General features: G+C 34.8%; 1 protein-coding gene across 7 annotated transcripts in view; it reads left to right on the top strand.

Moving 5' to 3' along the window:
- Positions 1–14,575, top strand: part of EPHA7 (EPH receptor A7) — a 198,676-nt gene extending 184,101 nt beyond the window's left edge. For all 7 annotated transcript variants that reach the window (XM_081524412.1, XM_081524413.1, XM_081524414.1 and 4 more), the window contains exons 15-17: positions 6,594–6,787; positions 8,296–8,451; positions 11,053–14,575. In XM_081524412.1, coding sequence (XP_081380538.1) covers positions 6,594–6,787; positions 8,296–8,451; positions 11,053–11,167 — 465 coding nt within the window. In that variant the 3' untranslated portion in view covers positions 11,168–14,575. The remainder of the gene's footprint in view (positions 1–6,593; positions 6,788–8,295; positions 8,452–11,052) is intronic.
- The last annotated feature ends 1,225 nt before the right edge of the window (positions 14,576–15,800 follow it).

Genomic DNA, 15,800 nt, shown 5'->3' on the forward strand with positions numbered 1-15,800 from the left:
GCTTTTATCAGATCTTCAGAGATATTAATATTTTAAAGATTAGATTGAGAGAATCAAATCACTTTATATGATTTAAATTTAGTTGCTAGAAATTGGTCAAGAATTTTATAAAACCCTCAAATTTTCAAATACCTTGGATTATAAGCAATTTTTATTAAGACATGTGAAACAAGATGAAATCAAGATCTAAGTTGATAGTTAAGTTTGTCAGGAACTCCACAAAACTCCAGGCTGAAAACTAAATGAAGTGAGGTTTCTGTGGTTACTCTGAAGAAATCAAAAAAGGGTGCTCCTTATTAGTAGGGGGCTTCCCAGGTGACACTAGTGGTAAAGAATCCACCTGCCAATGCAGGGGATGCAAGAGATATGGGTTCAATCCCTGGGTAGGGAAGATCCCCTGGAGGAGGGAATGAGTGCAGACAGAGGAGCCCGGCAGGCTACAGTCCATGGGGTCACAGAGTGTCTGACATAAATAAAGCGACTGAGCATGCAGTCCCTTAGTATCTATAGGGCATTGGATCCAGGACCCTGGCAGACACTAAAATCTGTGAATACTCAAGTCCCTTATATAAAATGACATTGTTTTTGCACTAAACTTGTGAACACCCTCCTGTATACTTTGAATTATCTCCAGATTACTTACGATGCCTAATACAATATAAGTATTATGTAAATAGGTATAAATACAGTGTAAATACGGTACTAGTAGTAACTGACATGTAGCAGATTCAAGTTTTGCTTTCTGGAATGTTCTGATTTTCCTTTTTATTTTTGAGGATTTTTACCCATGGATGCAGAATCTGAAGATGCAGAGTCTCAGGATATGGAGGGCGACTGTATTGTAAAATCAACGAGGTAGACAGTTGCCAGGGGGCTTTGACCACAATCTACACAGGGGAATGAGCAAGACCATCTCGGGAAAAAATGATATGCTTATGTATGAGGATACCTACACCCATATAGATTTATCACAGGATTACTGCTCATTTTTCACGTGCCCATAATGTCCATGAGTTTTAACTGCAATAGAAACAGTTAGAATCTAGGCATTTGCAATTAAAGCCAAGAGAGCAGGATCTCCCATACATTTCCAGCTTTCATTCTTCTTTAAAATCTCTAGGTGGTTAGCCCTTTTCATTAATGACTTTTCAAAGAGCAACCATATGTGTATAAATGCAGTCAAATCTAAAAAGTAGCACACAAATTGGAAATACTTACACTTGGTGTTCACAGAAGCTTTTAATTGAATTTATGTCTTAATTCACATGGGCTTCCCTGGTAGCTCAGCTGGTAAAGAATCTGCCTGCAATGCAGGAGATCTTGGTCCAATCCCTGGGTTGGGAAGGTCCCCTGGAAACGGGAATGTCTACCCACTCCAGTATTCTGGCCTGGAGAATTTCTTGGACTGTATAGTCCATGGGGTCGCAAAGAGTTGGACAGGATTGAGTGACTTTCACTTCATTTTTATGTCTTAGTTAGTCCAAATGTAATTTTCATAGTCAAATTATGAAATTTTAAAATAAGAATAAGAATTCTATAGATTACTTTTTCTTTTTCTGTTTATCATATTCCACAAAGTTGTTTCTTCTTATTTCAAGGTAAGCCAATACACCATTAGTTTTACTAGTAGGTAGTCATAAGGATAACAAAAGATTAAGCTTTCATAAAGATAGGAGACATAAAGGTAATTCCTTAAAATGGTCCATGAAAAGACATTTAAAAGCTTTGAAAACATAATATGCTTATAACTAAATTTATTCTCAACTAAATTGTGAGCCCTCAACTTTTCCTTTTAAAAGTTATGACTGATTTATTACTTTGATTTGTTTTATATTATGATAGAAAAGAAGTTTAGATTTTTTGGTAAAACTTTGTCATAATTCTGTATGTGGGGTCCAAATATTTAATTGCATAAAATATGGGTCATGTTATTATAAGGTTAATGAGATGAAAATTGGCACAACAGGAGGACAGAAGCCAATCATGTTATATCATATTTTGAGTTATTACATTCCCTTTATCATGGGGTTATCATGGGGTCCATGCTCCTTTTTCCCTTAATTGTAATGGTTATATTTTAGTAATAATACTGAACTACATCTCGGCAAGCAAATGAGTTTGTTTTCCAAGTATTTCTTTACATCTGTAGTGAAGAAGTATCCCCTGATGGATCTCAGTGTTCCCTTACAATGTCATTTACCCTGGTCACTTCATATTCTTCTAGGAATGATCTAGAATTAGAAATTGCTGTCAATGTGTTTCTTTTGTTCTTTGACTCTTATTAGAATACTAAGACTAAATATAGACAGACAAATCCAAGGGGGTTCTAGTAATTTTACAAAAAAGTTATTTCAAATGAATCTTATGGATAATTATATAATGCTTAAAGAAGTGTAGAATCAGGGATCTTAGTGTGTGTTTTTTGCTGTTTCTGAGAATATGTAACTGTTTGCAACAGTGCACTTTTTGTTTTCCCAGTTGGAAATATAAGCAGCTCTTAACAGCATCGGCTCTGGTCAGACAGCCTATGTCAAATTCTGTCCCTTCTACTAACAGCTCTATGATGTTTTCTGTGCTTAAATTCTCAGCACCTCTAATTCTTTGTCTCTGGAATCAATGTAATCATACTTGCCTAATAAGGTTTCTGTAAAGATTGAATGAGATAATTAAAACAGTGCTAATCAGATAGTAAGTATTCAATAAATATTTACTATGATTCTTGTATCCTTAAAAGATAAGTTGGTTTTCTGGCAGGCTAACCAAATAAAACCTGCAGAGCCTCAAAGCTCAGTCCTGCCTGAATCATCATCCCATGAGGTGGGTTTATCTTCAAGAGGTTTGCCTTGAATTATGACAAAACTGCTTTCCCACTGGTTCCTCGGTAAAGAATCTGCCTTCCAATGCAGGAGACATGGGTTCGATCTCTGAGTCAGGAAAATCCCCTGGAGAAGGAAATGGCAATGGCAACCCAATCCAGTATTCTTGCCTGGGAAATCCCATGGACAGAAAAGCTTGACAGGCTACAGTCTGTGGGGTCTCAAAAGAGTCAGATACAGCTAACTGACTCTACAGCAACAACATGCTGTATAGAGGCCAAGGTTCCCAGCATGCATCTCTGGTGCCTCTGTAGGTAGGAGCATGATTGTTAATGGGAACTTTAGGGTCCCTAAATCTATTGCCAATTGAGAGCATCTCTTATTTTAAGTGTGCTATTTTGCTGCTGCTCCTTTAAAAATGTGTAAACCACTGTGTTTTTGAGAGCTAGAAGTTTCATTTTGTATTGATAAATGTTCTCTGTTATAATAATAGGCACTGTCAAATTTCTGTAATGCAGTAGAATAACTACAGGAGCTCATTAACTCTTTCATTCCTGTAAGTTATTTAATAGTACTCTGCATTATTCATTGGCACAAAGGTTTTAAGACTATATTGTGCTCAAAGCCAAAGAATTCTAACTGGAGAGCTATTGAAGAGTATTATGTTAGAAGAATCATGGTAAGGTTTAGATGTACTTTTAAAAGATTATTTAGAGGGAAATTAGAAAGGAAAGATTTTTCTACTTGCATTGTTCTTTTCAGGACTTCTGAGCAAAATCTACAACTGGGGAATAAGGGATGGTAGAAAATGATAAACACTGTCCCAATCTTATGAGTCTGGGGATAAAGTCCTGTCAATTCAGAAAAATACTGTATATATTCAAATACAAGCAACCTCAAATATGAGGAAAGCCACTCTTTTCCCAGTTAAAAAAAAAATGCCCCCCCCCCAGTTGTTTGTTATTTGGTTATTTTAAATATATAAAGTTTTGCTAGTTATTTACTTATTCACAACTTGAGCCACTGTTTAAATAACTTAATCCAGCTTTCCAAAGCACATTATTTTTACTTTTATCTAACTTGTTTAACATAGTGCAGTTTTGAATCCTAGAACAGTGATGTCCCTGGAGTGTTATACAAAGCCACATGAAATTCTTTTGCATTTAAAAGTTTTTTTTTTTAATTGAATTCCTCCTACAGTTAAATATTTGTGATCTTTGCGGAGTTCCCATGTGTGTATGTTTTCTAGTGTGCTTTTTAAAAGGATATTTACAGGAATTTTTGCAATGATATCCAACATTTGTGGTTATAGAGTCATAAACCGGAAAAATTTTAAATTCAGTCATATGACTTTCATTAGCATTCAGTATCAATACTGATTAAAGTGACTAAAGGCCAAGGTGTTTTCTCCATAGCTTTTATTCAAAATAAAGCACTGAAGGAAAAATCCCATAATGTGAGATTTTGTAAAGACCACCACAAAACTATGGGATAATGGCTCCATTGCTATAAGAATATATATATATATACACATATATACATATGTATATTTTTTCTGTATGTTCTATTTTAATCTATTACATTTGTGGTATTTTCTATGATACTTCCTCCTATCCCTCCAATACCAATTTAGTGAAACAAATATAAGGTAACATTTTAAAAATTGCTGTTTGCAAAATTAATAATAATCTTTAGGGTAAATCATATTTAAAACAAAAATACATAAGCAGAATTAATTTACACTAACCCACTAACCTAATTTTCTGAATAAAGCGATTTCCAATTACAGCACTGTACAAGATACATATTGTTGTTGTTGTTTAGTTGCCAAGTAGTGTCCGATTCATTGAGACTCCATGGACTGTAGGCCACCAGGCTCCTCTGTCCATGGGATTCTTCTCCAGTCAAGAGAAATGGAGTGGGTGGCCATTTCCTTCTCCAGGGGATCTTCCTGACCCAGGGATCGAACCCGTGTCTCCTGCAGGCAGATTCTTTACCACTGAGCCACCAAGGAACCCCCAAAAGGTTGCAGAGAGATCCGTATACATATATGAAAAAAAATGCTTCTATCATTTGAATATATTGTATTTAGGAAGCAGTATTAGAAAGTGGTCACTAATTGGCTATACATATAAGAAAGTCTAGATTGTTCTCATGTCAGCTTTTCCGACTGGGATGACTAGAAATGTCATTAATTGAAAGACTAAGAGCTTTGGGGAAAAGGTTTAAAAAAAAATCAATTTTAAATAAAGTATGAGGTTACTATGGAAAGTCTAAGGGAAGATGTCTAGTAAACTGGTGGACCTACCACCTAGTGACCAGAGGAGAATTTGGGCTGAGGATTTTATATTTATGAAAACTTTCAAAAATTACTATAATTAAGTTTATCTCTTTAACTTTTAAACTTCATCAATTTGCATGTATAAATTTCCCTTAAAGAAAAGTGAACACTGTGGTTATTATACTAAGGATTTTCTCGAAAAATTGTTGATGCTAGCTACTTTGCTTATTCCATCCTACAACCTCTTGTATTTAAATGTGCTATTTTTGAATGTCAGCAAGCATCTGAAGGATATATTTCCCTGCAAACAATAAGTTCATCAACATTTCTTAAAGCCAGCTTTTTTCTGCCTACTTTAGTCCTATTTTCTTCAAAAACTCAGGGTTACCTCTTTTTTTTTTTTCAGAGTCATTTTTTTTTCCCTACATTTCTACTACTCTTATGTTAGTATTGAAGGATTTGTTAATCCCCCTTGAATAATATTTTGATTTTTTACAAGTCCTTATTTTGTTTTTATTTTTCTTTTTGCCTTGCTATTATTTTCCCTGTGCTGCTCAGATTTGTAACAATTTCTGATTTTAAAATCTACTTTTGCTTTTCATGTAAACAAAAAACCCAAGTCTAAATAAATATTTTTTGAATTGCCATGCACAATGTTTATGAAGGCTTATTTTGTACTACCATTCAAAGCTTCTTAAGCTGTTATTAGGTATAAATAGACAGTAATGTGCTGATGAAGTTGAACAGCCAGGCTCTCTGAGTGGGCAAATTCGGATTTGTAACCGTTCCCTATTTCCTGGTATAACCCTTTCTCTCCTCCACGCCCCAAGGGTGATTTCAGTCTACCTGTTTGAGGACACTGGACTCAGAGTTGAGAAGTGATCCAATAGCTTTATGAACAATACAAATCAGTTCTAGAACAAAACTGTATCTTGTAACACTATACACTCCATAAGTGTATGAGCTTCATATTATTTAAAACAATAGTGTGCTTGGAGCATTTTCTGTCATAGTACATTCACATATTTGGATGTCTTGTTGAAATAATATCATTTGAACTCTGCAGAAAGTGAAACTTTCAGGGCAGGACTACTTCTGGGTAACTCAGAACTTCTTTTTACAACTTGAGGAATTCATAAATGTACGGAAAAATATGTACATGCACAGCTATATACAATAAAATCATTCCATAACATCTTCCCTTTTGAAAACCTCTGGGATGACATTAAAAAATTTTCCATCTGTTGCACCCTGGGTGAACTTAATTGCTGCTCCCTATTGCTGAATTAACTAGGAAATGTCATCATACCCTGAGCTTCATGCACCCCTTAATAACATGCTTAATATTCATGGATGTTTTAGGAAAAAAAAAGTAAGTCTTTCACATAGCAGTGTGCTTTACTCTTATCTGGATAAATCACTTTGCCTCCTGGGCAGTTCATTTTATTCTAGTTGAACCTCAGTGAGTAATATTTTAATATCATTTTGGCTATTAGGTTATAAAGGCAATAGAAGAAGGTTATCGTCTTCCAGCACCCATGGACTGCCCAGCCGGTCTTCACCAGCTGATGCTGGATTGTTGGCAGAAGGAACGTGCTGAAAGGCCAAAGTTTGAACAGATAGTTGGAATTCTAGACAAAATGATTCGAAACCCAAATAGTCTGAAGACACCCCTGGGAACATGTAGTAGGTAAGAAATAGCTCAGGAAATGAAATCTGGGAGAAATTCAAATATTCACATGAACCATTTATCTCCACAGCTCGACCCCCAAAGCATATTGACATTTGTGTTAAATTATTCAAATTCATATTAAATTTTTTATTTTAATAGAAGTTATTTTTTTTTCTTTTCAGATGGCTTACCTTAGTTAAATCAATCTGAAAGAGACCTATTAATTATTATTGCCTTTTGAAAAATTTAGAGTCAATATCACTGGTCATCATTTTAGAAAAATTTCTCAACTGGATGTGTGTGATTAATGGCATTTTACATTTTCAAACCGTTGCTATTACATGTATTTTTATTCCTGTTGCCTTAGATTTGTTATGATTGTTATTATTATATCCATATTATCTGTTGGATTGTTTGATTTCAAAAAGTTTCGTAGTAAAATGATTCCATGAAGTTAAAGTTTATAAAGGTAATTCAATACATATGCACATTAAAAAGAGCCTAACAACCCCATTTATGTTTCACACTTGGCTTGCTCCATGGTAATATAGATTAGTAGTTATTCAGCTCCAGTTGTTGGAGAAGGCAATGGCGACCCACTCCAGTACTCTTGCCTGGACAATCCCATGGACGGAGGAGCCTGGTAGGCTACAGTCCATGGGGTCACTAAGAGTCCGACACAACTGAGTGACTTCACTTTCACTTTTCACTTTCATGCACTGGAGAAGGAAATGGCAACCCACTCCAGTATTCTTGCCTGGAGAATCCCAGGGACAGCGGAGCCTGGTGGGCTGCCGTCTATGGGGTCACACAGAGTCGGACACGACTGAAGCGACTTAGCAGCAGCAGCAGCTCCAGTTGTCAAGCAGACCTGTTGCACTGTATCTGTAGTGTAGTCAAGCCCTTATGAAGGAGCATGAACTCACAAGGTGCTTACGAGGGTCCCATTAGTACAGTGGATGCATTATGTTCTCAAAAGCACCCTCGGAGAAAATCTGTGTTTTCTTTACTCCCAGTTAGTTTCAGAGAAGCAGATTAACAAATATTTACTAGTTACAAATATCACTGGCTGTACTTTGAAAAATACATGGAAGATACTATCTGCTAGTCATCATATCTAAAGAAAATAGAAATTTTGGAGTTAGTAGTATTTTTTTTTAATTTATTTCACTGAAGTATAGTTCATTTACAATGTTGTGTTCATTTCTGCCTTATAGCAAAGTGACTCAGTTATACATGTTTATTCATTCTTTTTCATATTCCTTTCCATTATGATTTATCACAGGATATTGAATATAGTTCCCTGTGCTATACAGTAAGACTTTGTTGCTTAGCCCTTTGGAGTTTGTAGTTATTGGCCAATCTTTACACATTAGATTTCTATTAGCATATCTGTTTATTTGTTACTGTAACATCAATTAAAATATGTAATTTTATTTAGTATATCCTTATTTTTCTGGGGGCCAAGACATGATTTCTTTAGTAGTTCATGGAAAAATTTGCTTTCCTGTTTTATTCTCACCCAGGCCAATAAGCCCTCTTTTGGATCAAAACACTCCTGACTTTACTACCTTCTGTTCAGTTGGAGAATGGCTACAAGCTATTAAGATGGAAAGATATAAAGATAACTTCACAGCAGCCGGCTACAACTCCCTTGAATCAGTGGCCAGGATGACTATTGAGTAAGCTTCAACTTCTAAAATTATACTTGAGAATGTATCAGGTCAATTCAAGCATTATACATTAGGTCATCGTCCATCTATTAAAGACATATGAACCCAAAAAGCAGGAAGAAAATTATCTAAGTGCCTACCATGTCCCAGGCATTTTGCTAATCAGACTTCTGAACACATGTTATCTTTTTCAACCTTCATGGCAATAATTTTATTAAGTCAATAGTTTTGCACACAACAAGGCTAAGGCTCCGAGAATTTAAATATTTGCCCTAAACTGGCTCAGTAGTAAGTGGTGTCTAATTTGTGTCCATAGTCAGTATTCTGCACATCAACCAGTGAGACTTCCTCTTTTATTATTTAGATTCCTAGTCACTGGGGAAATTTTCTCCATTGCAAAAGAGAATCTTTTTCACCATGTTTGTATCAAACATTAAAAAATCTCAAAGTTTCATTATCTAAATACTTTGTGAAATTCAGTATGATCACTTTCTGAGAAGTTCAAGGAAGCTTAATTCAATTAACCATAATAAGAATTTAACTTAAGCTTTGAAAGTTATGTGATTGATTGACTCATTTGTTTAACCTGAAGAATGACTTGATTAAAAAAAATTTTTAATTGCTATGAACTGGAAGTAAAAAGAACTAAATTTTTCTTTCTGGCCCCATCACTGATTATGTAGAAATACATTTAGTATCTCTGGACCTCAACTACCTTGGCTACAGCATAACTCTCATGGGCAATGCAGTTCCTCTCAGTCAGTGTGTTTGAAAATGTGTTTGAAACACAGTTATGAAGGTTCTATTAGTGGGATGCTATTTATGGTCTGTTGTGTGAGAAGTATTTCACATTTTTTCACATAAGAAGAAAGCCAGCAATTACGTAGTCTTTCCTGGCATGTTAGGAAATGGCACATACATGAATTTTGGCATGTGCCTGCTCTCTTAGTTGGTTTTCTGCTAAGCACCACGTGGGCAGAGCTGATATATTTACACCTGTCTCTCCAAAGCAGTCTACTCCCCTGAAAAACCGTGCTTCTCAGAGTCTTATTAGACCACGGCTAGGAAATACCATAGTATTCTACTGTTGCTGTATTTTAACTACTTGTAGATACCTAAGCTCAGTCATTTGGCCTAGTAGGAGAGGTCTGTAACACAGTCCATACACAGATACAGCTGGCTTATGGCAAATTTAAACTATCAAACACAGGTATTGTACACTTCAAGGAATATTTTTCCCAAAATGTAGTCAAATGATTGAACTAAAGTAAGAATACAAGCAATAATATGCTCAGAATTACAACATGCTAATTAAACTCAGATAATACTTTGCTTGATCATTGATGATTCTTGATCTGCTAGAGCCAAGAAATGTTTCCATTCATACTGTATCCTATTTTAACAATTAAACATTTTAAACTTCACATAGGCTTAAGAATACTACATTTCAAATAATATTTCCTAACCTTACCTTATGGCTCAGCAGTAAAGAATCTGCCTGAAATGCAGGAAACGTGGGTTCCCTGGGTCAGGAAGATACCCTGGAGTAGGAAATGACAACCCACTCCAGTATTCTTGCCTGGAAAATCCCATGGGGAGAGAAGCCTGGTGGGCTACAGTCCATGGGGTCACAAGAGTCAGACATGACTGAGCACACATATACATATAACTTTACCTTAAGTTAATAATAACTTTAGGACTCTGATACTCTCTTTTCTTTTGAAAGCTGCCAAAATATGTTATAATGTGAAAACCACAAGTTACAGAACAATTTACACAATATGGCCCTATTTGTGTACAATATTAAGTGTGTATACATATATGCTTATGCACAACAAGAAGAAAAATGTTGAGATATATATACACACACACACACACACACACACACACACACACACACACAGAGATACCATCCCAAGAGGCTCTGAGAAATGGAATATAGGATACTAGAAAAGAAACTTTTGCCTTATATTATTCTATAAAGACTTGAAATAAGGACAGAGAATTTAGAAAAATATCCTTGTCCCAGCTCTACCTTGAATTTGTTGTGGGACCTCAGTTTCCTTGTATTGAAAGTGAAGGGTTGAACTTTATGGTCCCTAAGTTTCTTTCAGTTCAAGAATTGTAAAATTCTACTTTTCTGTCATCAATTTGATTTTACTGATGTTGGATCACCTTGTATTTGAGACATCCACAGCCAGAACCTTAGGGAATATCTATTTAATCAGAATGACACTTTTTTGGTTTTTTTTTGTTAATTTTGTTCTCTTTTATTCCAAAGAGTACTACAGACTCGTAGTAAAAAAAAAAAAAACAACCCAGAATTAAAACTGTATAGAAGATAATTTCTTATATAAAAGGTCAAATCAGTTTAAAAATAACTTATCATTGACACATTGAGCACCTGAGCAGTAGATTTTTACAAAGGAGAATGTGGATGCAGGTTGCCAATCCAACTCAGTGAAGGAATAGAATCCTAATATCCAAGAACTCTAAGATAAGATCCTGTTCCCCTAAGATAAACAGATTAATTAAAAAGTTAATGACAGTTGAGTATGAAATAAAATATTTGTATGATAACTAACAATAAAATGCATTTGTCTTTTTCAGGGATGTGATGAGTTTAGGGATCACACTGGTGGGCCATCAGAAGAAAATCATGAGCAGCATTCAGACTATGAGAGCGCAAATGCTCCATTTACATGGAACTGGCATCCAAGTGTGATAAGCGTTTCTCCCTTATGAGGGAGATTATGGACCACAAGAGAACAGTACTGGCCTTCAGTATATGCATAGAATGCTGCTAGCAGACAGTTGATGTCCTGGGTCCTTCCTACAGTGAAGTGAAGATTTAAGAAGCACCTATAGACTTGAACTCCTAAGTGCCACCAGAATATATAAAAAGGGAATTTAGGATCCACCACCGGTGGCCAGGAAAACAGCAGTGACAATAAACAAAGTACTACCTGAAAAACATCCAAACACCTTGAGCTCTCTAACCTCCTTTTTATCTGATAGACTTTTTAAAATGTACATAAAGAATTTAAGAAAGAATATATTTGTCAAATAAAATCATGATCTTATTGTTAAAATCAATGAAATATTTTCCTTAAATATGTGATTTCAGACTATTCCTTTTTAAAATCATTTGTGTTTATTCTTCATAAGGACTTTCTTTTAGAAAATTGTTTATAGCTTGGACCTTTTTAGTGTTAATCTATGACACATTACTACACTGGGTACCTTTGAAAAAAATCTCAAATTTAAAAAGAAATAGCATGATTGAAGATACATCTCTGCCAGAACATTGGTATCCCTTTTATGTCATTTAATTTGGTTTAATCAGTGCTGTTTTGATATTGTTTGCTAATTGGCAGGTAGTTGAGAAAATGCAAGTTGCCAAGCGCTCTGATATTTTTTAAAAAGAAATTTTTTTGTAAAGATTTGACAACACTATCTTTTCAATGAAAATAGCAATAATGATCCATAAATACTATAAGGCACTTTTAACAGATTGTTTATAGAGTGATTTTACTAGACAGAATTTAATAAACACTCAAATTGTAGGTTTATGATTATATAAAAAAAGATAAGGCACTTCATCTAAAGAATGTTGGTGAAGGCAAATCTCTGAAAGCAAGAACTATCCAGTGTTATCTAAAATTTAATCTGAGCACATCACGATTTTTTCAATATCAAAACATTTAGGAATTTGGGAGAAATAGTGGCATATATTTTATATCCTATTCTGTTTAATGCAGTCCAAACATTAAAGGGAAGAATTAAGTTTTATGTTAGAACTCTGAAGCATGATAAAAGGGGCAGTTCACAATTTTCACCTTTCAAAAACAAATTTGCTGCACAGAATATCACCATTGCAGTTTAAAAAAAAAAAAGTATTTTTATTTGTGAACGCTGATGTGAGAAGTTTGTTTAATGAAAGAACTCTTTTTACCACGTCAGGAAGAGGTGAAGGATCTGGCTTTTTTTTAAGCTTTATTTATTAAACCATGTTATTTGATTACTGTGTTAGAATTTCATAAGCAATAATTAAATGTGTCTTTATAGATATTTCAGGAATGTATACCTATTGTGAGTAATGCTTTCAAAAGTTATGAAAATCATGAACTACCCCAGAATTGAACTGTTGTATTTCCAAAGAGAATTGGGCTGTTTATAATAATTATTTTAATAGAGAAAGATCCCAGGGATCGGTCATAATTGGTCTTGTTTGATAATGTGGGCACCCACAAACAAACAAATAACAGAAACAAAACCTGTAAATGTTCCTTTGTAAAACTTGTAAATTTTATTTATACTGTCTTGTTTTGTACACACATTTCTCTGTAGTGGGCTCTGAATACATTGAAAATGCACTATATTTTTCTATTTTACTTGCAGAGCATCACAAAAGAACAGGTATTTTCAGTGCTACATAATGTGTTTTCCCACATTTAGGACCAAAGATGGCTATAGAAAAACTCAAACTGATTGCTTCCCAAGCCCCTCCCCACCCCCTTTTTTTCCTTTTAAATCACTGTACAGTGTTATTTGATATTTTAATTTATTTTTTGATTGACTAGAAAAAATCATTTTAATTTCACTAAAATGTTTTTTGTCCCTAAGGAAAAATAATCTGTAAAATAATTTTAATTAGCATAATACAGTCACCTAGACACTTCCATTTGTAATCTTTGTAATAGACTGTAAATATATTTTTGGAACTATAACACAATGTGCTTGAGGGTTATTTTTCAGTGTCTGCAGTGTATACAAGTGTTTATACTAAGTACAGCACTTTACGATTCTAATCAGTAGCATTGGCCTTTGTGAGAATGAGTGAAAGAGTTTGAGTGAGTGTTATTAATTCCGTTTGGATTCTAGACTCACTAATAATGAAGTTCTTTTCTTGTTCATAGCTTAAGGTGCTTATTTTTTCTATTAAATTAACAAAAAGCCATTCTAGAAATAGAAGACATAGTAGGGTACATGCAAACGGTGTCTTTCCTGCTTTTTTCTAGCACTAGATTTATAGTTGAGTAGTCTTTCTTGAGTAGAAGGGCAGAATAAAAGTTTTTTTGAGTTTTTTTTTCAAAAATAACTTTTTCCTTCAGCAATATACCTCATCTGCCTTAAATTTTTTACAGCTCTTTACAGGGAAAGGGAGAAGGGATGGGAAAGACACACAGCACAATAGGAAGGGTATGATGCGTCACTCTCTCGTTGGTAGATTTCTTTTCCCAATCAACATTTTGATTTTGAAATACATGTATGTGAAACAGATATTCAGAGAAAAATAATTAACCATGTAATACTGATTGTAATACTGTCTTCCAGAAAGAGATGAAACGGTATAATGATAAGAATGTACAACTTGCACCTTGAAATCTTCTTTTTTTTTTTTTTAATAAATTAGTGCTCAGGGGAGGAAGGGTAGAGAAAGCAAATGTCGGCAAGAGAACTCCAACGTTATAAAAATGCAAAAGGAAACGGCCTCCTTGCTTTAACAGAGCCACCTTTTTTAGAATGCTGTCTTCACATGTGACTTGTGTTTTGCATTCAGGACTGAAATAAAAGTAACTTTTATTACATCTGGATCTAACATTTTCTCAGCAGTTGATCTGGGCCTTGTTTTCTAGGACTGGTGGTTTATGCTTATCAGAGCACTCTGAGTTGAATCATATTGTATACTTATGTAATCTACATTAGCTAGTACTATTTAGGGCGCTATTTTAATTGCTCCTCCTATCCGTGTTTTAAAGACAATTAAAATGGTGTAATTCACCTCTCTTTTTTATTTAGGTAATGCTGATATTCTCCCTTTTGTTTCCTGAGTAGCCTGGAACTGTGCTACTCACTGATGTGCATGTTCAAATAAATTACTGATGTGTATTTTTTTGCTATATGTAGAGAAATCATGGGGAACTCGGGGCGAGATGTGCTTTTTGTTGGTTGAATTTGTCCCTCCTTGCCTAAGAATTACTACAGGGGTCATCCTTTTATAAGGACAAACTGCTTTTGAACAGTGTCTTCAATGTATCAAGCACAAATAACTCTTTCTTCAACACGAATCATAAGTCTCTTTTTACCAGCTTACAATAATAAACGAGTCTATTAGACAATGTAAAGAAAATCCTGTCTCCAATCATTGGTGGATTCCTTTATGTCCCTTATGCATTCTTTATTATTTTTTTTTTTACACAGTATCATGAAAGGAGATGTTTAGAGTAAAGGTTTTATTGAAATATTTCAGGGGGCTAATCAGAATACAAAGAAATTAATATCCTTTGCATCTCCTCCTTCTGCACACAGACTTAATTCCACTCTTAATTATTACAGAATAACAAGTTAAGACTGTCTTCAAAGAACCATACTATCAAATATTTTAATTAAAGCTCTTTTGTTCCTTTTTGAATCTACAATGGCATGGTGCTAACAAGAATATTTGCACAGGAAAGGTAATGTTTTGTCATGGGACCCTGACAAACATCTTATACATTTAGTATCAAGCAGCAACTTGGAGAGTCTCTGCATTTAAGGTGCTGCAGGAGACAAACACAGAGTCCAGAGAAAATGGGAAAAGTAATCAATCTGGTTGTCTGATTGTTTATCAATGACACTGACAGTGATCAGACCAGCTTGCACCTGAAATGAAGAAAACGAAATCGTCCCTTTTCTCCAGCATTACCATTGTAAGGTCTACAAACACTGAACAAATATCCAAACGTATTTCAAAAAATGAGACTAGGCAGATACCAGGTGATGTGATATCACTAGTTATCATGCTCCTGATGCTGATGCTCAGGGTAGGCTACACTGAAATTGAAAGATAATCGTGAAGTCTTGGCTATCTCAACTCTTCAACAAGCAAGGATGCACTTGCTAAGTTCACACAGTGATAATAACATAGGCTGAAACATAGGCAGTCAAATGATCTCTTAAAGTCCTGGATCCATAAGGGGTACAAAAATACACTATTCCACCAACACTCTTTTTTTCCTCCAAAAGAATAAAGCCATTATGATGAATATACAAGTTCTATTGCCAAATAAAATCAGATTGTAATACTTTCAATAATCAGTAACAATTTTTTTCTTGAAGTATTTTTATCTCCTACTGTTACCCTTTGTTTCATGCTGCTGTTAGCTGCGATGAAAACTCAATACCAATTTCGAGAGAAATTTCTGAGAGAAATCAAAGAGGTGATCAAATTCTTCAATTCAATTCAAAAGATTATAGCTACTGATATTAATAAATGATAAAAGACAGTGAATAGTGACTGCAAACATACAAGCTGCTCCGAAGGGAACAGCATTTTCTTGGCGTTATGGCTGTGGCCCCTCAGTATCCCCAACCCA

Source organism: Giraffa tippelskirchi, chromosome 9, assembly GCF_054371585.1.
Source record: "Giraffa tippelskirchi isolate mGirTip1 chromosome 9, T2T-mGirTip1v1.2.pri, whole genome shotgun sequence".
In the NCBI taxonomy this organism is placed as follows: domain Eukaryota; kingdom Metazoa; phylum Chordata; class Mammalia; order Artiodactyla; family Giraffidae; genus Giraffa; species Giraffa tippelskirchi.